The following is a 25,474-nucleotide window of genomic DNA, read 5'->3' as shown; positions in this document are numbered from 1 at the left end:
CGCCCCCTCCGTCACGGTCCCGGGGCGAACCGGAAGGGATCGCGCAGCCCCTGGTTCGCAGACCCGGAAGTAGATGTGCTTCACGGAAGCCGGGTTTGGCCCTGCGGCTGCTGCCGTCGCCGCGGAGAAATTGTTGGAGCTGGCAGCCTAGGAATGGTGAGACCTCGCGGTTCGCTTCCGAGGGTTCTGAGTAGTTTGGGGCGAAATGGAGTTTTCCAGAGTGCCGCGGGGGAAGACCCCCCACAATGTTTGCGGCCCCGCCCCGGTAGCGCCCCGAAAATCTGCGCATGCGTGGGCCGGACCGGACCAGAATCTGGTCCGAGATGTTACGCATGCGCAAAGGTGGCAAGCCGAAGGTGGGGTGAGACTTGGCCTGGGAGTTACTCCCCCTCCCTCGCCACCAGCCCGTGGGGCTTAAACCAGGGCTGCGAAAGCATCGGGGTGCACTCGGTGCTTTGCTGTTGAGTTGCAGGGCTGACTTCACCAGTCTCATCCCGAACTCCAGAAACAGACCTGCACTAATCCCCCACCTTGGGTGTGCACTCGGGGGAGAGTGAGGGCGGGGGAAGGGAGGGGGTGCAGACCTAGTCTCAGTCAGTCCGCGGAATCAGGCCCTTCACCTGCTCCCCAGGTGTCAAAATATCCAGCGGTATCCTACAGAGCCGAGCGGCGCGACTGGCGTACCTGGGGGCAGGGCGGGAAAGCTGTGCGGAGAGCCACCCTGGTCTGAGGGGGCGGGGCCCGCTAGCGGCACGCCCCAGAGAGTCCCCGGTACCTGAGTTCTCCCGGGGTTAGGAGCAGGCGCCCCAGGGCGGTTGATAACTTGCTCAGTTCCCATACCGCGTTTTTTAGCTTCCACGCGGTACCACCCACTAAATCTTCAGCCAAAGCTGCAAATGGGAAAAAAAGAGAGAGAGAGAGAGAGAGATGGACTAATTGGAGTTCTATCTCCAGTTTCCCTGCTTTGGCTTGGAAGGGCAAGGGGGTACTACTGAACTGAGTGGGCCAGTAATCCCTTGTTTCCTGCTGGTTTATAATTGAGGCCCTTCACCTAGCGACTCTGAGTAGAATAGTAGAGGTCCGTGGACCCCCTAAAATGCTATGTGTTTGTACATTTTTCTGGAATGCATAGCTTTTACGTTCTCAAAGATGCTGGTGACCTTTAGAAAGCTGTTGGTTTATCAGCATCATATTGGCAGAATAGAGCCTTGGGTCTCTTCTCCTTGTGTCTTTCCTAGCTTATGGGATCCTGGGGGAGCTGCTCCAGTATAAGGAGGTGAGGCTGGCCCGTTGAAAACCTGTGCCTCAGGGAGCCTCATTTCTCCTTTGCAGAATCTCCTCTCAGCCTCTAAGCTCACCTGGTCAGAATCCTTGGATGAGCCTGTGGGACCCTTCCTCCTAGCCCTGTGGTTTGGAACCAGTGGCTTTGGGACTGTAAGAGGATGGACAAAGGTAGTATGAGGCCGGGCCAGCTCCCCAAACGCTCAGGCGCCAAGCATCTGCTGATTCCACCCCGTGCCTGGCACGTGTGTCTTTTCGTCCTGGCTGGGCATTGCCACCTCCCCCTGGGCCAGCACCACCCACGTACCTCTCGGCAGAGGCCGCAGTTGACGGACTTGCTGTTGAGCTGCTGCTCTTTGGCACAGCTGCGTTTTGATGGCAGAGGGAGCAGTTATGCCCAGAGCCCGGTGTGTCGGCATCACCAGTCTGACCTGAGCACCATGTGCTGCACGACATGACACGTGGCACCGGGAGAACTGCCCAGCGTGGAAGGTCTGGGCCAGGTCTGAGCCCAGATGGGATCTGGATGGCCAAGGAGCTCCCACCATAAAACCTCAAATGTCAAGGAAGCAGGGGAAGGGCCAGGAGGGATGGTAGAGGGTCGGGGGGGGAGAGGGGCAGAGGAGGGGTCCCGCGTTCAGAGGCTCAGGGCTCTGCTAGGCACTTAGGAGACCTGAGTTCACCACTTCTTTTTTCCTAGATTCTCAGGGGCTGCTAGATTCATCTCTGATGGCATCAGGCACTGCCAGCCGCTCAGAGGATGAGGAGTCGCTGGCAGGGCAGAAGCGGGCTTCCTCTCAGGCCTTGGGCACCATCCCTAAACGGAGAAGCTCCTCCAGGTAGTAAGGGTTCAAAGGGCCAGGGCCTGGGCAAGGGCATTCAGTGCTGCATGCCTTTGCCACTGTCGGGAATGGCTACCTGAGCCCCTCTGGGGCCTAAGTATTGGCAGAGCTTTGTGCTTTTCCCGCCAGGTCCCCCTCTGTGGGACGTGGGCTAGGGAGGTTTTGGGTCTTCGATGTGAAATCTTGGCGGTGCGGTACCCTGTCATCTCAGAGGGGAAGAGCGTAGCAGCTCCGTGCCCGTCCGCTGTGCTGGGGCAGTTAGCACCCAGCCGGGACCCTGCGCTGTCTCCGAGGCTGGGGTATGTGTGAGTGGGTACGAGGGGGGCGAGGGGTGCTCACTGAGCAGGATTCTCGCAGGTTCATTAAGAGGAAGAAGTTTGATGACGAGCTGGTGGAGAGCAGCCTGGCTAAGTCCTCTACCCGGGCGAAGGGGGCCAGTGGGGTGGAACCAGGGCGCTGTTCAGGGAGTGAACCTTCCTCCAGTGAGAAGAAGAAGGTGAGCGATTGCAAGGGGGCGGGGGCCAGATTCTGTATTTCCCCACCACCTTTGCCAGCTCGCAAGAGCCCTGCAGAGGAGACCTGTGAGAAATTCCAGTGGCCCCAGCCCCAACCTCAGCTGCCTCCCTTGTGGGAGCCCATCTCTTCTCCCTACTCCCCCTTTCTTGCCGCACCCCCCCTCCACACACACACACCCTGTCAGTGCGTCCTGTATCACATTCTGTGTGGGAGGCATAGAGCGTGCATCTATTCTGGGAGCAGACAGCCTGTTCCCAGCATTGCTGGGTGTAAAAATAACCCCCAGGTGGCATTGCTCTGGCCCTAGACACCGTACCAGTCAGAGTGGTTTCCTGGTATCCTCCCCACCCGCCCTCCACTCTGGGGTTGAGGGTGCCACCAGCAAAGAGAAGACCCTGTAAGGTCAAGGACCATGCAGAAGTACTTCGGGGGTGGGGGGCTGGAAAGCCGAGCTCCTGTGGGTGTTGCTTATGGTCGGGTGGGACTGGGGCCACCACACGCGGTATAGGAAGCTTGAGGCCCGAAGCCCGAGCTCCCCCGATGTCAGCTTTGAGTTCATTCTCTTCCTGTCCTCTGCCCAGGTGTCCAAGGCCCCTAGCACTCCTGTGCCGCCCAGCCCAGCCCCAACCCCCGGACTCACCAAGCGTGTGAAGAAGAGCAAACAGCCGCTTCAGGTGACCAAGGATTTGGGCCGCTGGAAGCCCGCGGATGACCTCTTGCTCATCAACGCTGTACTGCAGGTACAACCGCAGGTTGCACATCCCCCTGCCCGCAGCCCGCGGTCCCCGGCCCCCAAAGTAGCCCAGCAGCCTCCTGGGGGAAGCGAGCGAAGAGTTCTTCCCAGCTCTAAGGCTGGGGCCAACCCATCTCGGGCCTTGCAGACCAACGACCTGACATCGGTCCACCTGGGCGTGAAGTTCAGCTGCCGCTTCACCCTTCGGGAGGTCCAGGAGCGCTGGTACGCCCTGCTCTACGATCCTGTCATCTCCAAGTGAGTGGGGCTGGCTCCAGCAGCAGGGAGCTACTAGGAGCACCAGAGCCTGGCTCCTGGAACAGCAGAATTATACGAGGGCCCAAGGGAGGGGCCTGGGAGGCAGGGCTCATGGGACCTTGCATCCTCTGGGATGATACTGAAACCAGCCAGGCTCGGGAAGGAAGCTTCTTCTGCTGCCAACCCTGCTGGTCCTGGCTTGATGCCAGCAGCAAGGGGATCTGGAAGCCGATGAAGCAGCATGGGAGAAAACACCCGAGTGGATGCCAGGAGCCCCGGTCCCACCACTGTGTGCATTGTGGTTTGGGGCAGGTCACGTCCCACCCTGTCCGCACCGACCTTCCATAATTTCTTCCTCCGTAAGAGGGAATTGGAACAAAAGAACACGAAGGCCCCTAAAAGTCCCAAGTTCCAAGTAAGCCTGTGTGCCGTGCAGTGTGCCGTCTTCCTCCTCAGCCGCTTGGCTTGCCGTCGTCAGAGTTGGTCGGATGCTCGGCACCCGTCTTCTGCTCCCAGTCCCTAGCACCACTGAAGCTGTAGCCTGGGCCCCGACAGGCCAGGAAGTGGGCGGGGCTCAGTTTTGGAAAGAGGATGTGGTAGGCAGTGGGTGGCAGCTTTGGCCAAGTAAAGAGGAAGGTCTTGGGGAAGGAGCCGCAGCCGGTGGCAGGGTCTCCCTCGGCTGGCCTCTGCGGGCTGTGCCTTTGAGTCTCTTCCAGGGTGTAAACGCTGGAGACTCAGCTGAGTTGCCTGTGCTGTGCTTTCAACAAACCCATGAGGCCCCAGGCGCTGCGCAAAGCCTTGGGCTCTTCCTCTTGAGGGCCTGGCCTCTAGTTCTGGATCTCAAAGACCTGCAGGAATCCCAGATTGCTAGACACCCTCGCTTCAACCCTGCCCTCTTTCTCACCGCGCCCCCCAGGCTGGCCTGCCAAGCCATGAGACAGCTGCACCCAGAAGCCATTGCTGCCATCCAGAGCAAGGCCTTGTTTAGCAAGGCTGAGGAACAGCTGCTGAGCAAAGTGGGATCGGTAAGGCCGTGGGGCAGGGAAGGGGCCTGACCACGGGGAAGACTGCTGATGTGGGGAGGCCCTATTGCCTGGAAACATGCCCTGCAGGTGCTCGTACATCTGCACGGGCCACTGTGGATGGGGTCCTCAGGAAGAGCCAAGACTGGTTCACTCTTCTTCCAGCTCCTAGTGGGGACAGGGGGTGGGGATGGGAAGGCAGAGACGAGAATGAGAAAACCCAGATGCTGAGACCAGGCTCCTCGCCCTCCAGACCAGCCAGCCCACCTTGGAGACGTTCCAGGACCTGCTGCACAGACACCCTGATGCCTTCTACCTGGCCCGTACTGCCAAGGCTTTGCAGGCCCACTGGCAGCTCATGAAGCAGTATTACCTTCTGGAGGACCAGACAGGTAACTGGCTCCGGGAGCTGGCAGGGTCGGTGTGCTGCGTGTGAGTGAGGCGGTCTGGGCACGGCCGCCCTCAGGTGCCCGGTAACGGATCCCTCAGCGGCCCCCAGCGTCTTGCATCTCTCTTTGCAGTAAAACCACTGCCTTCCAGAAGGAAGGAAAGCGGCTAGAATAATACTCAGCGGCATGGTAAGGGTGGCCTTGCCTGGAATCCCGAGCAAAACGTCCAAATGGCAGAGTTGTGTCCCACTTCTGGTTTTGTTGTCGTTTTTGACATCTTTTCCCATTACGTAAATAACACATTCTCCACAAATGACGTCGAAACATGAGTAAAATGTGAAAGTTCCCTTCACTGCTTATCCTTCCCCGTTTCCCTCCCTAGAGATCCTACTGTCCTAGACATGGTACCTATTTCTAAGTCTTTTTGCCGCTTCCCTCTCTCCACATTCCTTCTCGTTCCTTCTCCCTGCTTTGGAGCCATTCGGAAATCCCCACTGGGCCTTCACACCCAAACCCTCTGCCTTCCTCCTGTCCAGGGGCCCGAAGGCCCTCTGCTTCCCCTCCCTCACCAGCAGGCTCTCACTCCCGACGACAGGTACTGGGAAGGTCAGCTGACTAAACTGCGTGTAATTCCTCCGTTCTCTTTGGGACTTAGGGTCAGCCTTTGTCGTATGTCCTAGTACAGACACTCTACTCTCGCTTCTGGACGGTGTTGCCCGTCAGCGTCTCGAGTTGTTCACGCTGTTCTGGAAATGAGGCTGTGCCTATGCCCTCCCCCTACTCCCTGGGTCCTCCTGCTCCTGGTTATGAAAAGATACTCCTGCAAGAGGATTTTAGGAAATCTTGTCAGGGAGGGCCCCGTCTTTTCTTCCTGAGGATCTCTGATTTTAGTGGGGAGCTCTCTTTATTCCTGCAACTTCCATCTCTGTGCCTCTGCCTCAGGCTCAGGTGTCACTTTCTACAGAGAGGGTGGGCGCTGGTCAAGTCTACTTTTGCTGTTAGAGCTAGCTGCTTTGAAAGTTATTTCGTGTAACTTAGAGATTGAATTTTTCTCCTCACGAGTCTTGTCAGTGGGTATTGGACTTCTCCTTGGCTGGCTGGTGCTGGGAGGCCCGAAGAACAGGGCATACGCGCTGCTTAGCTCTCAGGTCTGTTGAGTATTAGGTTAGTGGGATTTTAGGCAGCTGTGGCGGGGAGGAGCTGGGGCGGGGGGGACCCAGTCCTATGTCTCCCACACGGTCTGATCTCAGGGAGTTGGGGGGATGGAGCATTTGTGGCTCCTGTGCAGCCCCCTCACTTCCCTGGCAGGCAGTGACGACACCCCCGGGGCTGACAGACTCCTCAGCCGGTGGGGAACCTGGGCACTGGCCACTGCGCGCTGCCACCGAACCACACCGCGGTCCTGGGAGCAGCTGGCAGAAGTTCTGCGAGTTAGGGGGCCCCAGTCCCTTTATAGTTTGATCAGAAAAAAAACCTGAAAAACTTTCATGAAACCGTCCTCCACATATCTGATGGACTGTAATATTCTGTTCCACTTCATATTTTTGGAAAAAATGACAACTCATTCTGTGACCCTTAAGACGTCATGACCCGCAGTTTGAAAGCCGCTGACAGGAGGCGTGGCGGCCTCTGCCGGCACATCCGTGAGGGGCATGTGCCTCTGCCTGTCGCCGAGTGTGGCAGAAAATGTTGGGCAGCGTACGATGTGATAGAGGAGCAGTTTGGATTTGGCATCAGGAAAGCAGAGCTTGAATCCTGGGTCTGCCCTAAACCTGAGTCCCGTAGCGAGCCCTCCTTCCTGTGGGCGTCTCGGCACGAGTGCGGGGGGCTAACAGCAGTGCCCGCCCTCCTTTGTGCACGGCGACGGGAGAGCCTGTGCGCTCTGACAAACGCAAGAAGTCAGCTTTAATTCCCTTTTCTTTCTAGAATCGTCTCTGCCCTTAGCTAATGTCAGGAGCACTTCGTGTCAAATTAGCTCGCAGCCTGAACTGGCTTGTGCTCTGTTACCTGTCGACCTCGGCGCAGAGCTGTCCCTGCAGGCCCAGTCTGCCATTGGTCCCCTTAGCTCAGTCGCGGCCGCAGCGTGGGGTAGGGCGGAGCAGCGGCGCTGACCGTCTCTCCGTCCTTTGTTCAGTGCAGCCGCTGCCCAAGGGGGACCAAGTGCTCAACTTTTCCGACGCAGAGGACCTGATTGATGACAGTAAGCTCAAGTGAGTGGCTGGGGCCCCAGGCAGGGTACAGAGTGGAGTGTCTCCCGGGAACAGAGCACCCCGGGCCGCGGGGCCCTCCCTCCTGCTGCAGAGAACTGAGCCCAGCACACGCTCAGCTTCACGCTCTGCCTGTCCCCTGGTCTCCTTGCTGAGCCCCCCTCACCACCCGGAGAAGGAGGCCAGTCCGAGGCCAGAGGAGCAGCAGCCTGGGTTCCTCCGCTGAGGGACTGAGGCGCCCCCGAATGAGCCAAGTAGCCCCTGTTGGTAACGGCAGGTGAGCTGGAAGTGGATCCTGATTCGTCCTTCTCCCCCACAGGGACATGCGCGATGAGGTCCTAGAACATGGTGAGTGTACCCTGGGGGGGACGGTTAGGGGTAGAAGCTCGTGCCGGCACAGAGGACCAGGACAAAGTGCTGGTGACCGCAGAGTGTCCCTCCTTACCGCCCCACCTCGCCCCAGAGCTGACCGTGGCCGACCGGCGCCAGAAACGAGAGATCCGGCAGCTGGAGCAGGAGCTGCATAAGTGGCAGGTGCTGGTGGACAGCATCACAGGTGAGGAGGGGCCACGAGGGCCGCGCTCCCGCTCCCTTGGCCCGCCCTGAGCCCCCGGCTCCCTGCCTTCGGCCCGCGGCCCTGAGGGCTGGGCTCTGCCTGAGGCGGCCGCTCCTCCCCCAGGCATGAGCTCTCCCGACTTCGACAACCAGACGCTGGCCGTGCTGCGGGGCCGCATGGTGCGGTACCTGATGCGCTCCCGAGAGGTAAGGCGGGCCCGTCTGCGTCCGCAGGCCACCCTCCTCTTCCGGTCTTGCCCTCGCTGACCTTTCTGTGCCCGGTCCCTGATGTCTCATCTTTCCCTGGCCTGTGTAGACCCATTGCTCAGGTCCCAGCCCTCACCCGCCCCATTTCCCCAGATCACCCTGGGCAGAGCCACCAAGGATAACCAGATCGATGTGGACCTGTCTCTGGAGGGTCCGGCCTGGAAGATCTCCCGGAAGCAAGGTACCAGCAGGAAGCAGTGCGAGGGTCCCTCCAGCCTCTCGCTGCCCTCCAGCCCTGTGGCTCGGTCTCCATGGGAACCCTCGCAGAGCAGCTGGGGCCGAGCAGCTGGCATTTCAGGATCCCTAACTTGGGAGTCATGGGCGCCTTCTAGCCTGTCCCTGGGAAGCAGAGTGGGTGGGAACTTGAGGCCCTCTTCTGGCCTTCCCTGCCTCCTCATCCGCCTTCGCCTCTCCACCCCCACAGGTGTCATCAAGCTGAAAAATAACGGTGATTTCTTCATCGCCAATGAGGGTCGGCGGCCCATCTACATTGACGGGCGGCCTGTGCTGTGTGGCTCCAAATGGCGCCTCAGCAACAACTCCGTGGTGGAGGTGAGCTATGAGGGAGGCGGGGAGGTCAGGGTGAGACCAGGGCCGTGGGGAGCCAGGATGTGGGCCTGGCCCCCAGTCCCACCTCTGTGCCCAAGCCACTCTTCTCTCCCGCCCGCAGATTGCCAGCCTGAGATTCGTCTTCCTCATCAACCAGGACCTCATTGCCCTCATTCGGGCCGAGGCTGCCAAGATCACGCCACAGTGAGGAGTGGTGGCAGGACCCATGTGCTCTCTCTGGCCTCAGTTTCCCCTGCCATTCCAGCCCCTTGGAGCTGGGAACTCAGGCTCCTGGAAAAACCACAGTGGGCAGGAGGAGACCCAGCTGCTGGCCCATTGATCTGAGCCTCTGTGGGAAGGCAGGGCTGGTCCTCGGGAAGCCCCTAGAGGCTGGAACCCTCCGGCTTCCTTAGAGCCAGAGCCCCTCCCCTTCTCCTCTCTCTGCAGGCCACCCTCCTCGTTCCCTCAGATTCCCACCTCTGCCCCTTTGTCTCCAGCTGATTAGCTTCAGACTTTTCCTTTATTATTTTTCTTTTGTAAATAAAAAGCACCAAGTTCCAAAGTAGCTCCTTTTATTATTATTTTTTAATATAAAAAATGGGACTGGTGAGGCAGGGGCACATGCAGGGGATGGCAGAATCCTTCCTTGGCCTCAGGCCTCTGTCGCCCATTCTGCAGAGGGAGACAGAGGAGTAGGCCAAGGAGGGGCCCAGAGATTCCCAGCCTGGGGCCTGCCCCTGAGGCTCCGGCCCACTCTGAGAGTCGGGGGCCAGGCCCTCTTTAATTCTCAGGCTCCCTGCCCTGAGCCGGTGAGCAGCACGGAGTCCCGGGGGGTGGCTGCCACCCTTCCTCCGCCCCGAGTTCGGGCAGGGCAGTGGATGGCAGCATGTCTGGCAACACTGAGTTCTGGGGCTGGCGGTCAGACCCCTGTGCCTTCTTCCTGGGTCCACTGGACTGTGCCAGAGCCATGACAGCCAATAAGCACCATCTCCAGGCTATGGGGTTCCCAGGGCAAGGCCAGGCCCCCTGACCCTGGCGGGGGCTCTCCAGTGCTAGCAGCCTCGGCCTGGTTCGTGGGCTCGGGGGGCCCAGTCCTAGCCCCTTCCTCAGGAGGTGGTGAGCCAGGGGTGCTGGGCTCGGGGCAGAGTTCTCCTGAGCCCGGGGGCTCTGACTCAGAGGTGGAGGTCCAGAAAGCTGTGGCCCGAGGCCAAGGGGAGCTCTGAGATGCTGGGGGGCCCCAGGGCCAGGGTGCCACGAGGGGAGGGGGCCCTGGGCGAGGGTGGGGCCAGGTCCCACTCAAGACAGAGCCAGCTGGGGGCTGCAGGCAGTAGGAGGACGTCCCGGTGTCCACACACAGAGGCTGCAGGAGCCCAGAGGCACCAGCGAGACACGGCCCCTCTGCTGACGCCCGAGGGCAAGGGCCCTCGCCATGGGGTGCCAGCACTTGCTGCACAGCCTGGCGAAGTGACTGCAGGCCCTCCCGCATCTGCAGCACCTGCTCTGACAACTCTGTCACCTTTGGGGAGTGAGGGAGGAGGACAGAGCGCGAAGTTAGAGGAGTCTGGACCTCACACCACAGCAGCGCCCACCCCCTGCCCTCCCTGCCTCCGGCTCGCCCCTCACCCACCGCCTGCCGCAGCTTGTCCAGCGTGTCCGTGTTCCTTGCCTCATCAGGCCCGAGGGGGACAGTGAGCAGGCCATTCTCTGCAAACAGCAGGACGGGGTTACCAGCCGGCACCAGGAAGAGGAGACAGCACGGGGTCCAGGCCTCTGCCCCAGTTAGCACAGACCGCACCGGCCTGGCAGGACCCGACGCCAGCAGTGGCCACTTCCAGCCTTCCCCAGTTGCAGGATTCTGCCCAAACCACCCGGGGACATTGGGCACGCTGCCCTGCGCTCCCCCCTCGGGAAGCTGCTCTTTGTGCCTGTCCTCCAGACACCCGACCACTCCCGGGAGCTCCTTCCCTGGTCCACTCTCAGGGCTGCGTGGCCTGGCTGGGAACCACTTACAACCCTGCTTAGCCCCCCAGCCCTCTGTCCTCCGCAGGGTCTTAGCAACAGCCTCTGATCTAAGCCGCACAACCACCGTATTACAGACCAGAAGCTGGGGCAGAAACCAAGAGCCTGCTGCTGGGGAGCTGACCACGGGGATCCAAACCCCGTCCCCAGCTGCCTTCTGACTGCAAGGTGCTGGCCTTCACCACCGAACAGCCCTGCCCAAACGCGTAGGCTGAGAAGGGTAAGAGGGCAAGAAGGCTAGACACTGCCAGCTTCTCAGAGGTTCACAGGGCCAAGAGGCAGCCCTGCCAACCTGCCCGCAAGCCCCTGGGACCCGGGCTCCAGTACCTGGCCCAGGGGAGGGGCTGCTGCTGCACTCCGGGCCAGACTGCCCCACGCGGAAGGAGAACTTGGGCTGGTCGGAGCCGCAGCCATCCTCAATGCCATCTACTACCCTGCAGACACAGGTGCCAGGGCGACACATCAGTCCACAGGCCACCACTGCAGCACCCGGCGGCCACACACACAAGCCGCAGGAGCCTGGAGCTCAGGGCCTGGGACAGGTAACCCTTGGTCCCTTTCCCTAGGAGCTTGTGGTTTTGCTAGGGCGACCCGACACACCAGGAATTCAAAGCAGTGAATGGCCGGGCACCAAATGGTGGGTGCCACAGGAAGGTGGAGTCCAAGAAGGACTCCTGGAGGAGGCAGGAATGGGTTAGGATGGAATGGTGGGCACCCAGGGGAGGAATGTGTCCGGCCGAGTCCCCAGCCCTATCCCCACCATCTCTGCCAGAGTACAGTGGCCCAGGGCCTGCTTACCTGGGGCTCAGATCCGGGGGTACGTTCCATGGCACAGAGGGCAGCTGCAGACCCTCTAAGCTTCGAGGGTGGAGAGAGGGGCCAGCCTCAGCCTGCGAAGCCCCTGCCCTGCCCGGCCGTCCTCTGCCCCTTAGCCTGGGCCGGGGCGCCGTCTGGCGTGGGGACAGCAGCTTAGCAGCTGAGGAGGACGACGTGCAGCCAGGGGACAGCAAGGGGCTGGAAGGCTCATCAGCGGGGGCGGGGGAGGCTGTGGGGCCCTGCTCCCCGTCTGTCTCCTTCTCCTCCAGCGTGGACATAAGGGTGTTGTCGCCACTCAGGGAGCTGGTGTCCACCTGGGGCCAGTGGGGGACAGGGAAGCGGCACGGATAGCCCCTCCTGTGCCCCACTCGCCTGCCCCACCCCGACCTCCCCTCCCTAGAAGGAGCCGTCTTCGTTAAGCTCAATGCCCGGTGTCTCCCACCCGCAGGGGAAGAGGCTCAGGTGTGTATGGGGGGGGGCTGCTTTTCTGCTGCCACCACAAAGCCACCAAGCCCTGAAGGGATTTGCTGCCTCTCAAAATTCTAGCCAAGTGTGGATACACCACCCCTCTATGGGGTCCCTCGGACTAACCAAACTATCCAGGAGAACACCGTGCTAAACACAGGTTTGGAATTAGCGATATAAGCCAGGAAAATTCAAAGACCCTCAGAGCAGTTCTCTCTCATGGTGAAGAAGCAAGGGGGAGTCACAGGGCTCGTCTCAGAGGCGGCCCAGAGGCCTAGTGCCTGGCCCTCCCCAGGGGTCCCAGCCCTCGTGTGTGGCCCTGGGCCTCCATCCCAGGCTGGCTCGGACGGGCCAGGGACAGCCAGGAGGGCTGGTGCAGCACAGCTGGGCTGGGATCTAAAGGACAGTGTGGCTGTGAAGGGACAGGAGCTGGGAGAGTATAGACCCCCCCATAGCATGTGCGGCTGTTAACACCAGGCTATCACAGTGCCTCCGAAAGCCCAGCCTCAGCCCACCTCCGCAGGCCCCTGGCACCCCGGCTCCGTCTGCACACATTCCCAGTGCCCTCACCTCTGCAGGGCCTCCACCGGCACCCAGGTTGTAGCTGAGCTCCCCTCGGAGGCCCCGGCTGAAGCGTGGGGCAAACTCGGGGTACAGTGCGAGGCTCTCGTGCAGCCCAGCCAGCTGTAGACACTGTAGGACGCAGTAGGTCAGCCCCTTGACATCGGCATTGGCCTTGACCACCTGCTCCCGCCGGGGCAGCTCGCAGCCAATCAGATCACCCTTCCCTGGGAAGCGGAAGCAGAGGTCAGCGAGCCCCGCCCCTCAGCCCCGGACGGGGAGTCCAGCAGAGGCAGCGAGCTGGCCCTGTGAGCTCAGTGGGGCCCGGCGAGCCGGCACAGAGAGCAGCGGAGGCGCCCAGGCCCTAGCCGAGCCCGGCTGCCTGCCTCCGGCTTCTCAGACCGCCTTGGAGTGAAAAGCATGGAGACCCAGGTGCTCAAGCATGTCTGGGATCAAAGCCACCGAGCTGGACCCATTGGAATTTTAGCTCTGAGACAGCTGAGCTGTCACCAATTCTCGTTGTTCCCAGGCTGCCTGTAGCTCCGAACCCATCTCTCCCAGGCCCCATCTCTACCTACGGAATCATCGTATCTACAGGAGACCCCACAATCCGGTATTTTTCAAGCCTCACAGGTGGTTCAGGTGGGGCTCGTCCAGGAAGCGGAGGTTAGTGCCCCACGGGGCGCAGTGACGTCCGGCGGCCACATTACTTCCTCTCCCTGAGCCCTGGTGCTTGCAGGACAGATTCTGTGTTGAACTGAGTCGGGTGCTTTCTGGATCTTACCAGAAGGTGTCATTGGAGGGTTTTCCCACCACCCAGCTGAGGCTGCCACCTGGCTGAGAACATTGTAAAATGGCATCAGAGTCTGCATCCCGATCTCGGAGCTGTAAAGTTGTAGGGAAAAACGTTCCTCTTAGAATCAAGGAACTAGGGTGTCTCCCATCAGGGACATGGAGGATTAAACGAGTTAGTATAGGTGAAGTGCCTGACACGGAGGCGACCAATCAAAGTTCATTTCCTTCCTCATCCTCCGGACAAGAGTCCCCACGCACGGCTCCCAGCAGGGCTGGCATGCTGCGGGCGCCGCGGCAGAGCCCTCACTGCCCTCCCGAGGCAGCTCAGCCCCTGTCGGAGTTCGCACGATCGGAACACCGTTCCTCACCCTCGAGGAAGAAGATGGATCGGCCACCCCCGCCGCGGGCCGCCTCCTGCTGCCGGCAGAACAGAGCTTAGCAGACTCCTGTAAATGTTCATGGACTTTCACTCAAACTTAAGTGTAGAAGGCATCGCTGTTAAATCGTATTTTCTTGGTTTGGGGCCACCCTTCTGGTTCTTTCCGAGAGCTGTTCGGATCTCAGTGTGCTCGTCTGATGAATGAGCTCTCTCCTTGCGTGTGTCATCTGGAAATGGGAGAAGTGTGTATTTTTGGTCTTCATCCAAAAGGTGAGACAGAATCGAGAAACAGTGCAGGACTGATGACAGAGCTCCGTGCCACGGGTCCCAGACCAGAGACCGCTCGCTCTCCAGGCCGTCTCTCGGCTGCACGCTCCAGCTCAGCTCTCCGGCCCCGTGGGTCTTCCTGGCGCCGACACCCCGGTCCACCTCTCTCCTGCCTCCTGCCCCACAGCTGACTGTGCCTGCGTAGCGTCCGTTCACACATGGAGGTGGAGCCGGAATTGGCCCGCTCGCGGCACGGTGAGCCTCGGCGGCCAGCAGCAGGCGGGAAGCCGCTGAACGTTCAGCTAAGGACGCAGGCGGGGGCGGGGGTGAAGGCAAAGCAGAACACCGGCTGGTGGGGAACCAGGCATGCACCCGGGCATCCAGACCCGTCAGGTCAGCAGCGGAAACCGTTCATCTGGAGCATATGGGCAGGGACGGGATGGCTCAAAGGTGGCAAAATCCCAGTGCTGGGGACACAGGCAGTGAGGAAAGGGCCTGGGGCGAAGGTGGGGCCATTCCTGAGGCTCCGTCTTAATGGTGAACATGATTATTCTGCAACCTGGTGCCTGGCATCAGTGAAGAGACGTGCTTGCAGGACCGATGCCAGCTCCCAGCCTCCCTGCTTCCTCGGCTCTGAGCTGAAAACCATCTGTTTAATAATCCGCTCGACAGTCTTGACCAGTCTGCGATTGTCAAAATCTGTTTGCCCTTCTGAATCTCTCCGGTTCCCCCTCATTTCTTAAGGAATGCCAGCCATACGTGAGCGGCCATGATTCCATCTGCTCGAAGTCCTGGCGTAAGAGGCATCTAGGTCCGGAAGCCAAACTCACTAAAGACTCAAAGTGAAAGGCGTGGCAGCCTCTGGCCTCTGGCCTGTCTTACTTCCAAGACCCCTTGATGGTATTTCTTCTCCCATCGGAAGATCACTCAAGGGAGGGGCGAAGGACACACAGTAGCTACCGGCTGCCGGTCTTAATTCTCCAGGCTAGTGACAAACCCCAGCCCCTCCAGGGGCCAGCCTTCTGCGCAGTGAGTCTTCGAGCCCTTGGCCGAGGATTCACCTCCCTTCCAGCTCCTGGGCCAGGCCCCCATTCCCCAAGCAGATCGTAGAGTTCCCACCTGCTGGGATCACCGCTGAGAGCCTCCCACCGCTGGGGAGCCGCGCAGCCCTGTTTCCCAGAGGCCTGCGCGCGCCTTCCTAAAGCCTCGTCGTGTGCGCGTCCTGCCACCCTGAAATCGTGCCCTTTCTTCGGGACACGGCTCTCCCTCGAGCAAAGCGCCTGAGAGCAGAGTGAATGAAGCCTGAGGTTTAGGGTTGGTGGACTAGGTTCTAACCCCTCCTGCCAACTCATGAACCCCTCCAAGCCTCCTGCTCCTTCCACACAAAACCGGCACCACACCAGTGCCTCTGCCGTCGGTTTGTGAGGTCTGTGTGAGCGGAAGAGCCTCAGGGCCAGCCCAGCTGTGAAACTCTTAGGATCCACACTGTTATGACGTCCATTCCACAACTGCAATCTCTTCTTCCTTGTCCAGGGACTTGGCCCGTCTCCACCTCTTTTTGCCACGGAGGGAAGTGTGCAGGCAGAGTCTGAGCCCTGCCGTCACCCCTCGGGGCCCTGGGCCTGCTCTGTGACCGGCCCTAGGAAAGCACAGCAGCCCTCTCTCCAGCGCCGGTGGACGGGCCCTGCCAGGCCAGCCCTCACTGCCCCCTCGCAGCCCCGCCCGAGCACGCTCTCCAGCGCTGCCATCCTCGGTGTCCGATTTTCCTCCTCGCCTGGAAATGCCGATCCTCCCACCCCCTCCCTCCCCCCCGGCTGGTGGTCCTGCATCACTCAGGGAGCCTTGCTCACCTGCAGGATAGTTTCCCCCTCCTTGTGTTGCCACCTGCTGGTCACTGGGTCCGCTGTGAGCTCTGCCCGGGGCTCCATGGCTACTCCTACTCCGTCCTGGCTGTTTCTCCCGGGGCCGCCTTGCCTGTGTCCTCTCTCGGTGTTTCTGCTGAGGGGACCCCCGGTTCCACCCGCCTCCCGCAAGGCCCTGCGTCCTCTCCCCCCACACACACCTAGGATGGCCAGTACAGTGCCGCCTTTGAGCACCTCCATGGAGCCGGAGCAGACGAAGTAGAGGGCCTGGAGAGCGTCCCCTTGGTGGATGAGGTACTCGCCAGGCGTGCAGAAGGCGGGCCGCAGGGCCAGGGACAGTGCCCGCAGGCAGCCACGGCTCGCGGCCTCAAATAGGGGCAGCTGCAGAACCTCCTTGTGCAGGTGCATGGCGATGTCCGCGCGGAGCTCGTCCGGGAGGCTCTGCAGCAGCTGCGGTTGGGGGGGGGGCGTGGGGAGGTCCGTGGTGGCGGAACGGAAGGCAGCCCCCAGCCAGCTCCTTTCCCTCCCCCGGCAGCAAGGGGAGGCTCCACACGGGGTACGGTCAGGGAGGGGCGCCGCCTCTGCCTCCCTCCCAATCACTTCAGGCCGCCCAGAGCCGCTCAGCTTTCCTCCTCCCGGCCCACAACTGACATCAGGGAGCAGAGCCTCCAGGCCTAGCGAAGGCGGAGAAAGGCCTCCAAGCCTTCTTGCCCGCCCTTCGCCCCGTACTACTGTCCCCCCCGGGGAGCTCGGAAGCCGAAATTCCGCGATCCTTGCCCCCCAGCCCACTCCTGGGGACTTGAGGCCAAGCACATACTCCTCGAAGGAGCGAAGGCTGGAAGGGCCAGCCCAGGAGGCCTGCGCACCTCGGTGGTGTCGATACCGTTGTTCACGGCCCAGGTCGCCTGGAAGTACTCGAGCATGCGCTGCTTGAGGGGCTTGGGGATGCGGTGGATGCGGATGTAGTCGCGCAGGTCACGCGTGCGGCTGTGGTACAGAAAGCGGCGGGCGTACATGCGCTGGATGATGGCCGTCACGTTCCCAAACACCACCGCGTGCATCAGGGCTGGGGAGGGTGGCGAGAGGGGGTCACCTCCAGGTCCGGCCTGACGCCGCGCTGGGCACATCTGACCTCTCCCCCCGCCCCCACAGGCCCCTGGGCCAGGCACTGGCCACTGTGCGGCTCGGAGCCCTACGGCCAAGGGGCTCCCCTGGCCCTGGTTCTGCGTTCCTTGGGGCCCCCAAAGCGGAAGGACCCCAGGAAGGACCTGGGGACTCTGGGGAGGGGGGGCGTGGGGACCCCCGGGGGCCAGAGGTCTGAGAGTGGGCCCCGGAGGCCGGGAGAGTCTTGGGCCTCACCGCCAATGAGCATGGTGCAGATGGAGAAGATCTTCTCCGTGTCCGTGTTGGCGGACACGTTGCCGAAGCCCACGCTGGTGAGGCTGCTGAGCGCGAAGTAGAGGGAGGTGATGTAGGCGCTGCGCAGCGAGGGGCCGCCCAGGAGCTCCAGGCCGGTCCTGTTGGCCTCCCCGCTGACGCTGCTACAGCTGTCGTTCTGGCCGGAGCTGTTGCCTGCAGCTGGGCTCTGGCCCACCAGGTAGTAGGGGGTCTCCAGTCGGCGGGCCAGCTCCTGCAGCCAGCCTGGGGGAGGGGACGGGGCGGGCCTCAGCCGGCGGGCCGCGCCCCTGCACTGCAGGCCCAGGTGCGCCCGCTCCTCCCCGCCCCTCCCCCTCCGCGGGGGACACGTGGATGCAGACCCACCCCATGGCTTCCTGCCTCTTGCCCCCTCTGCCAGTCCCGCGCAACCGTGTCCACCCCCTCCACCCTCAGCAAGACAAGCACGTGAGGATAAGGCTGTCATCTCCCCAGCCGGGGTCCGTTGTGCCATGAAAGGAGCAAGGAGCACCACAGCCTCTTCCCTGAGGCCCCCGACTCCCAGGAAACAGGCCCAGCTGGAGGCCACCTCCTCTACCCCGTCCACCCAGACTGCTCTCGCTCTTTCTCTCAGCTTGCCTGCTCTGAAAGCCGCTTCACCCTCACCTGTCCCCACAACCACACAAGCCACCCAACCCCATGGACGCGTTCTCAGGCACGCTGACGTGGCGTGCAAACGCACCATCAAGGCCCCAGACGGGCTCCGCACAGTCGAGAGAATGAGGACACACACGTGTGAGCACATTCACAGGTGCACAGCCACAGCCACTGACACAGAAAAAGCCCTTGCGCACTTGGGAGAGAGACAAGGGTACACAGGCGCTCGCACTCGGGCACGCAGGTCGGAGCGGTGAGCACGAGCGCACAGGTGAGCACACTCAAAGGCCCCAGGCAGACAGGCAGCACTGCACACGCCAAGTGAGCACACACGCAGACATGGGCCAGCGTCAATGCCGCGTTCTCTGGCCTGGCCTTGGCAGGAAGTGGGGCTGTGTACTGGGGTCTCTCAGGAGCTCAGAGTCCCTCGGAGCCCAGCTGGAAGGTTGTGGGAATTCTCGGGTGTTGGATGGGGGTTCCTGGGTTCCACAGAGGTCCCAGGGGTCCTAGCAGAGCTGGGGGTCAGGGGAGAGGGCAGATCTAGAGTGGAGACACTGAGGGCAAGTGCAGAGGGGGGCGCAGGCCCTCAGGCTCTCCACACTCGCACTCTCTGCACGCATTCTGCCCCTCCCACCTGGACACACCCAGCCTCCCTGCTCCGCACTCTCCCTACCACCTTACACACACCGCTGCCCAAGATCTCCAGGCCCCTCCTCAGCCCAGGAGCTGCCTTCAGCAATCTCACAAAGGCGGGCCTCAGTGCCACAGGATGGGGCTCAAACCCACACGCTATGGGTTAGGGCTAGAGGGCTTCCCGAAAGAGGGGACAATTGGTGCCTGGTCTCAGAGGATAGGTAGAGTTTTGATTCAAAGAAACTGAGAGAAGGTTGTTCCTGATCTAGAGAAAGGCCATCGCGGGCCAACCCTAGAGATGGAGACAAGTGCAGGCAAATAGCTCCGCTTAGCTAGAATGTGGGGTTCACACTGGGGGCGTCAAATTCTCGGCTAAGGAATTTGGGAAGATATGTTAAGGCCTAAGCCAAGGTGAGGACTCGCCCTCCTGTAACTTGGGGTGTGCTGCGAGGATGCACGGGAGTGTGCAAAACTCTTCAGCCACTATTCAGTTGGGCCCCTGACCTGAAGCCAGTTGCCAGGTAAGGAGGGTGGGGGGCAAGGGGTGAGAAGCAGGAGGATGAGGGGAAGGTAGCAGGGGAGCTCTCTTCTCTGTTTTGGCTGTGGGGCACCGGCAGCTCCTGGAGCTGGTGGTGTGGGGAGGCTGTTCTGGGGGCTGGGGGCTTTCATACTGAGAAATGCCCTGAGTGGTCTCCCTCAGTATTTAGCACCATCTTTTGAAAATCCAGCCCATCTCCCCTGGGCTAATGGGAATCGCGGGAAGGGACTCTGTGTCCACACCATGGCCAGAGAAGCAGCACAACTAAGGCAGGGAAGCCCAGGGAAGGCGCCTCCCTGCAGAGCTGGGCCAGGAGGGGATGCCACTCCCCCTCCAGACATCCCTTCCTAGGCTGCCCTCTGGGAGGTCTGGGTGTGGCTCTGACCCAGCTGGGGAGTAGTTTCTCTGGAGAAAGGAGGAGGTGATGATGCGAAGGACTTGGAAACTCCCCTAATGTGAGCTAGTATTAGCCCAAAATAGAATTAAATCCCTCGAAAGCTTAGGGTTCAAGGGTGTAAGAATGAACATGTCTGCAGAACAGCCTGCCTCCCACTTGCCCATGTTCTCCATGGTGGGACTCAGAGCCCCTCCGGGAACCAAAGATATTCTTCATGTCAGCTGAGCAGCTCCTGTAAGGGGATCGGAGCAAAGGAGCCACATGGCTCGGAGCATCTGGCTCCCGTTTGGGAGCGACCTGACCCGGGGATTTGGTATCTCAGCCCACTTGGGGATCAGGGTCCTGCATTACCGTTATCTATCCTCCAGCGCACTGCCTGTGTTTGCTGGGCGGCCATCCGACCCCAGAGCCACCTCCTGCACAGCCTCCCTCTGGGAAGGGCAGGTGCCAAGGAGCTGACACTGCCTAGAGCATCCGGGTTCCCTGCTCGGCAACTAGAGCTTTGGGGAATATCCAAGTGGGCCTCTGGGCCCCACACCAGCCTCCATGGGCTTGGCGAGGGAGAGAGGATTCACGGGAGCCTCCTCGTCCCTGGGAACTGATCAGAGCACGTTTCTAGGGCCCACCTGCGCTCCTGATGACCCCAGCAAGGAGCAGATGGTCATGCAAGGCCAGTTGAGCAGCTGGCCTGTTGCCCACTGACTGGAACAGGCACTACAGGCCAGTTCCTGGGAAGCCACCAGAAGGCTGGAGGGCATGGGAGGAAGAAGGTGTGTTCGGTTTCAGAGCCTCGGGGTATGAAGAATTAGAACAGGCTGGAACGGAATGGTTTGGAGTTAGGGGTCGGAGGGAAGCTGAGACGGTGTAGGGGCTCCAGTGGGGTCACAGGGCACAAGGTGAGGGGAAGAGACGGGCCGAGGCAGAGGAGGCTGGTGAGGGCCGTGTTGCTCAGGGCAGAGAAGTAGAGCATCTCAAAGGAGTGTGGGTAGCAGGGTTGGATGCCATAGGACTTCAAGGAGATGACGGTTTGGCCCCAGAAGGTCCCTGTGACCTGCCAGTTGCCATTCTGGGTGGAGAGATGGGGGTGGGAGCCTTCCTGGCAGGAGTTAAGATGTGAGTGGGAGGCGAACGGAGGGAGGAGTGGAAGTGGAGGTGAAGTGAAGGAGAGTGAAGACACCAGCGGGGCGCAGAGAAAGGCTGCATTTTAGGCCTGGGGGAGGGCAGAGAAGCAGCTGAGAGAGCCGGGCCTAGAGGTACCAAGAGCGGGGAAGGGCCTCAGCAGGCAAGGTGGGGGGGGGGAGATTCCGAGCGGGTGATGGGACAGCACCAGGCATCCCAGGAACCCAGGAGGGCAGCGGCTTTCTGCTGAGAGGGGTGCGGTTCTCAGCTGGCTGGGGGCCTGCAGAATGCGACGAAAGCTAAGGCCACAAGGAGGCCACGAGGCGTGAACAGGACTCCTCCGGGCATCCCACCAGGCCTTCACCACCCACTAGGCCCAACTGCCCAAGAACAGGACTGCCTCAAGCTGGCGGCTCCGTCACACTCACAGCGGGTGTGCACAAACACATCCCCGCTTGCCCGAAAGCCCCGGAAACACAAGTAGAGGCGGACTTGCACACATGGCCCTGGCTCCTCGTATGAGCGCACACACACACACGCTTGGACTCACGTCTCCCTGCCAGACACACACTCGAGTAGACACGCTCCTCTGGCACACACGCACACGCGCGCGCCCCCGCGCCCCGAAGCCTCCAGTACCGATCTCCGGCAGCTCCGAGGCGCTGCTCTCGATCTCGCGCTGGCCGATGTAGAACCAGACGCAGGCCACCCAGTGCGCGAGCAGGGCGAACACGGCCATGAGCAGCGTGAGCACCACGGCGCTGTATTGTGAGTAGCGGTCCAGCCTCGGCAGCAGCCGCAGCAGCCGCAGCAGCCGCACCGTCTTCAGCAGGTGCGCCCCAAAGTACTGAGGTGGGGGGACACGGGGAGGTCACCCCAGGGCCGGCCCCACGCAGCCCGCCCCGCGGCCCGCCCAGCCCTGCCGCACTGACCACGTTGACCTTGAAGGCATGTAGCAGGTCAAAGGGCAGCGCCGCGATGACGTCCAGCAGGAACCAGGTGGTGACGTAGTGGAGGCAAATGGACTTTGGGGCAAACACCACCTGGCCCGACTTGGACACGAACGTGGTGCGGAAATTCAGCACGATGTCTGCAGGAAGTCCGGGTGGGACTCAGCATGGGATGGGGGAGGAGCCACACCTTACCGGGCGCCTGCTCGGTATCGGACACTGTCCTGGGCCCCGGACCATCTTACTTCTCACAGAACTCTAAAGGGTGGACATTGTTGTGACTATTTGATGGAGGGAGAAACTGAGGCTTGGAGAGGCGATGACCAGCTCAGGGTCCTATAACCCATTAGCAGTAGAGACATGTTTGGAACCTAGGTTTGATTTCAAAGCCCACAGGTCACAAACAGGGGGAGGACACAGGGGACACTTGTCGGCAGGCACAGAAACCATGTAGACTCTCCCCATCAGAACCCGAGGGGTGCCCGGCACAGGGTGGGGTGGGAGGCACAGGGCGCACGTACCAAGAATGAAGAGGACCTCCACGGCCAGATCGCAGACGCTGGGGGCACTGCGGGCAGCGCTGGGCTCCCGGGCTGTGCTCACACACACACTGTAGGGCACGGTGACAGCCACGTAGAGGGTGGCGAGCAGGATGAAGCCGTCCCAAGTGGCCCTCAGTGCCCCACAGTGCAGCAGGATGAAAGGAGACTTTCGGATGGCGGCTACTTTGTACTCGGGCAAGTTTGGCTTCTCCCCAAATACCCCCTGAGTGAGGCAGGGCAGGGCAGGTCCGGCCGGGAGGACAGGAAATTGGCAGAGGCTGAGTTTGGATAGGGTCTGGGACAGGCATGCACCTCCTTTCTCTCCCCACATACTCAAAGCTACCTCTGACGTAGGCATTCCAGTCCCCACGTTATAGATCAGAAGACTGAGGATCGGGGAGGCCACTGACTTAGCTGAGGTCACTCCACTGCTTGGGGGAGGAGCCAACATTGATCCAAGGCCCACCTGACACCAGGGCCAAGACTGTATCTTTGATGGATCAGGCATCTGACATTCCTTCCCTCCCTCAGTCACAACCCCCAAAGTACTGGTGGCGCCTGGGCTGTCCCCTGGGCATCCTCTCTCTGGTGGGCTTAGTTCCCCGCCCCATCTCCTCAGCTTGCCCCTCCCCTGCCCCCAAACACACACCCTTGTGCGCAATCCACCTTATTGAGCTTGTGCTTGCCCTTGGGCTGTTTCTGCAGGTGCCCCGACAGGTGGTAGAGCACAGCCCGGCTCCGCCGCCGGTTGGCATTGAAGCCTTTGGCGCCTGCCCGACCATACCGGCGCCGGCCACCACCTGCAAAGGAGGGGCCCATGAGGATGATGGGGGGAGTGCCCGCACACCCCAGCCAGGCTTTTGGGTGTAGGACACCAGTTGCTGGCCCATGAGCTGGTCTAACTCACGGACCAGTTAGTCTGCTTAGAGTTGAGGGCTCGAGCATCCTCATTTCCAGGGGGCACTCGCCAGCCCCAGCATGGGCAGTCCTGTGGGTGCTTATAGACACCCCCCCCCATGCCTGCTTCCAGCAGGAGGAGGCCTGGATCAAGGCAAAGGCAGGAGAGGATTTCCATAGGGAAAGGCCTGAGAGAAGAGTAAGGAGGTGGTTCCCAGGGCTGGGGATGAGGAGTGGAGAGTACCCCTGGCATCCCCAGTGGCAGCCAGCTTCTGATGACAGCTTTCTGAGCTGGTCAAAGGCCTCTGCCAGCCCTTGGAGGATACAAGAGGGGAAAGACCCCAGGGACCCAAAGCGGGCTTTGGTCAGGGCTCCCAGTCAGGTCTGTGCAGGGACAGGTACCACGTGGGTCTGCGCTCAGCCCCACTACTTGGTCAGAAAATGGTACCTCACCGGCACTAGTGGAGTTTGCTGCTTTCAGTTTCTTAGTAAAATGGACTTTAAAACTCTAACTTTGTCTCAACTGGTCTATTTGGAAACAAGCTTTCCTGGGCATGTGGAAATGAGAGCAGCCCCGGCCTCTCACCCAGCAAAGCGGGAGTTAATGAATGCAAGACGGTAGGGGGACCCACAACCCCAAGCTGGGTGCCAAGCCCCCCCCCAGGCCGGAGGTACCCAACACCACAGCAGCTAAATCAACAGCCCCGCAGGCACCCACCTGTCTCCTTCCAGTTGTCGGGGCCCCCTCGGTTCTTGGTGTCACTGATATCCTTGTGAGAGACCAGGAAGAGGGCCACCTCCCCTTTCTCATTCTTTATGGGTATCACATCCAGGAGACACCAGAATGGGAGCCCTGGGCACAAAGACAGACTCAGCCCAGCTCCTATTCGCCACCTTGCCCGAGGTGACAGAGGTCCCACTGCCAGCCCTGGCCAAGACACAGGCAGGATCAGGGCTTTCCTGGGAGGGGAGGGGCAGCCTGGCTCCATTTAGGACAGGGTTTGATGGAACAGGGTCGGGGAAGGTGAAGGAGAGCAGAGATGACCATCAGACATGTGTGTCCATAGATCTGTCCTGCTGAGACGGGGACATTTTTCTGTTCAGGTGAGAAACCCAAGATCGGAAATTGAGTAGAGGCTGAGGTGAGGATGGAGGAGAGAAGCCAGGGGCAGTGGACGCGGTGGAGAAGGCAATGGGTAAGTGGGAAGATGGGGTGAGATGGGGAGATGGAGATGATGGGGATGGAACACAGGGACAGTAGATGGCGTGGATGCCAGGCTGGGGGAGACCTCAAAAGTGAGGTGGGCTGGCCAGGTGGCCCCTCACCGCTCTTCCGGTACAGGATCAGCTCAGCCTTGAACTCCTTGTGCTCATCCAGGGCCTTGCGGATCTGTTGGCGGACAAGCTCACTGGTGTCTGGCCCATAGAGGAAGGAGCAGGCGCAGCCCCGCTGCATGACCTCGGCCCGGGAGAAACCCGTGAGGTCGCAGAAGCCATCAGAGCAGTAGACCACGGGGAAGAGCCCCGCCACCTGGGCGTTGCCCAGCACGAAGTTACTGTCTGCAAGAGAGCACCTCTCAGAGGAGGCATGGGGTGAAGGGGCCCAGGGTCTGCCACCCCTCCTTTCCTACACGCCTGCAGCCAAAGGGCGGGTGTCACAAAACCCAAGAACCCAGTGCGTGCGTGTGTGTGTGTGTGCGCAAGCGCGCGCAAACCGGGGGTTAGGACAGGCACTGATTACAAACAGGAATCAGTGTGTCACCTATGTAGAGAGCCCACTCCTACCAGTGTGTGTATGTGTGCACTCAGGAATCCACACGTGAACCCGGAGGCTGGCGAACGCAGCCCTGTGTGGGAACTGTGTCCTCTGGACTGTGTCCTGAGCAGCTTGGGGTAAGGGGTAGAATGGCCGATGCCTAGGGGAGGACTGCACGACCGGCTCGAGGCCGCCTCAGCCCTACTCCTACCTCTGCCAGCTTCACTCACCAGCTAGGTACCCAGGGTGGCTGTCTGGCTCCTCTCACTGGGACCCACCTGGATGGGAGGCGGTCCAGGCCACCACCCATTCCACACTCCCTGTGCAAACCCCAGCTGCCGGACCTGGTCAGGAATTAGTGAATGTGATGGAGAATGGGGGTGTAAGAATGGAAGCTGAACTGCACAGCCTGGAGCCAGGAATGTATTGGGGAGTGGGGGGCACTGAATCAGCAGGCTGCAGAAGCCAAGCGCAGGGCAAAGCAGATGGAGAAGCCAGTGTGTGTGTGTGTGTGTGTGTGTGTGTGTGTGGAGGGGGTGCTCAGTGATGAGCTCCCACCCCCTATCAGGAACTGCAAGACCATGAGGACCATAGGCAGAGAGCTGGGAAGCCCCACTGGGATGAGTATGAGGGAGGAGAAGGAGGGAGGGGGTTTGCACCACTTTCCCTGTGTTCAGAGCCCTGGGAACCCAGGATCCAGAAGCCCTGGTCACCTACTCCAAACTTCCCCAGTCTTGGGGGCAGTCCCCAAATCTAGCTTTTTGGGTCTAGAGGGGCTCTGTGGGTTTAGGCTGGTGAGTTTAGGCGGTGAGGTGAGCTTGGACTAAC

General features: G+C 60.9%; 2 protein-coding genes across 5 annotated transcripts; one reads left to right on the top strand and one right to left on the bottom strand.

Annotated features, from left to right (window-relative positions):
- Positions 1-38: 38 nt before the first annotated feature.
- On the top strand, positions 39-9,181 carry MCRS1 (microspherule protein 1). Of its 4 annotated transcripts, XM_008704555.2 has the most exons (15): positions 39-156; positions 1,333-1,452; positions 1,982-2,120; positions 2,481-2,619; positions 3,221-3,379; positions 3,521-3,630; positions 4,547-4,655; positions 4,906-5,044; positions 7,176-7,251; positions 7,568-7,596; positions 7,712-7,804; positions 7,928-8,010; positions 8,164-8,251; positions 8,495-8,622; positions 8,741-9,181. In XM_008704555.2, the coding sequence occupies exons 2-15, from the start codon at positions 1,443-1,445 to the stop codon at positions 8,825-8,827; spliced, it is 1,389 nt and encodes a 462-aa protein (XP_008702777.1). In that variant the 5' UTR covers positions 39-156; positions 1,333-1,442; the 3' UTR covers positions 8,828-9,181. The 4 variants fall into 4 exon arrangements, with proteins under 4 accessions (XP_008702777.1, XP_008702778.1, XP_040498346.1 ...); XM_008704556.2 differs by lacking the exon at positions 1,333-1,452 and having other exon boundaries at positions 45-156; XM_040642412.1 differs by lacking the exons at positions 39-156; positions 1,333-1,452 and adding an exon at positions 1,526-1,784 and having other exon boundaries at positions 3,521-3,597.
- Positions 8,930-24,440, bottom strand: KCNH3 (potassium voltage-gated channel subfamily H member 3). The gene is made up of 14 exons (XM_040642413.1): positions 24,217-24,440; positions 23,609-23,743; positions 22,660-22,793; positions 21,973-22,216; positions 21,434-21,591; positions 21,141-21,348; positions 17,143-17,424; positions 16,650-16,849; positions 15,984-16,233; positions 12,490-12,707; positions 11,437-11,768; positions 10,966-11,072; positions 10,247-10,323; positions 8,930-10,135 (listed from the first exon to the last, which is right to left on the bottom strand). Exons 1-14 carry the CDS (start codon positions 24,344-24,346, stop codon positions 9,539-9,541), a joined length of 3,072 nt encoding a protein of 1,023 aa, XP_040498347.1. The 5' UTR covers positions 24,347-24,440; the 3' UTR covers positions 8,930-9,538.
- Between the last annotated feature and the right edge of the window lie 1,034 nt (positions 24,441-25,474).

This window comes from Ursus maritimus, unplaced genomic scaffold, assembly GCF_017311325.1.
Source record: "Ursus maritimus isolate PB19 unplaced genomic scaffold, ASM1731132v1 scaffold_26, whole genome shotgun sequence".
In the NCBI taxonomy this organism is placed as follows: Eukaryota; Metazoa; Chordata; class Mammalia; order Carnivora; family Ursidae; genus Ursus; species Ursus maritimus.
The sequence above is the reverse complement of the archived record's forward strand: the minus strand, read 5'-3'. Positions and strand labels throughout refer to the sequence as shown.

What these genes read in the sequence shown, in the direction of transcription:
- MCRS1 (XM_008704554.2), top strand. Translation starts at nt 1,736, where the DNA reads ATGACACGTGGCACCGGGAGAACTGCCCAGCGTGGAAGGTCTGGGCCA. An exon ending in CCTCCAGTGAGAAGAAGAAG is followed by an intron (nt 2,620 to 3,220) that starts GTGAGCGATTGC and finishes TCCTCTGCCCAG; the next exon opens with GTGTCCAAGGCCCCTAGCAC. An exon ending in GCTGGTGGACAGCATCACAG is followed by an intron (nt 7,805 to 7,927) that starts GTGAGGAGGGGC and finishes CTCCTCCCCCAG; the next exon opens with GCATGAGCTCTCCCGACTTC.
- KCNH3 (XM_040642413.1), bottom strand. Translation starts at nt 24,346, where the DNA reads ATGCAGCGGGGCTGCGCCTGCTCCTTCCTCTATGGGCCAGACACCAGT. An exon ending in CGACAACTGGAAGGAGACAG is followed by an intron (nt 22,794 to 23,608) that starts GTGGGTGCCTGC and finishes CCTCCTTTGCAG; the next exon opens with GTGGTGGCCGGCGCCGGTAT. An exon ending in CTGCACCATGCTCATTGGCG is followed by an intron (nt 16,850 to 17,142) that starts GTGAGGCCCAAG and finishes CACCCTCCCCAG; the next exon opens with CCCTGATGCACGCGGTGGTG.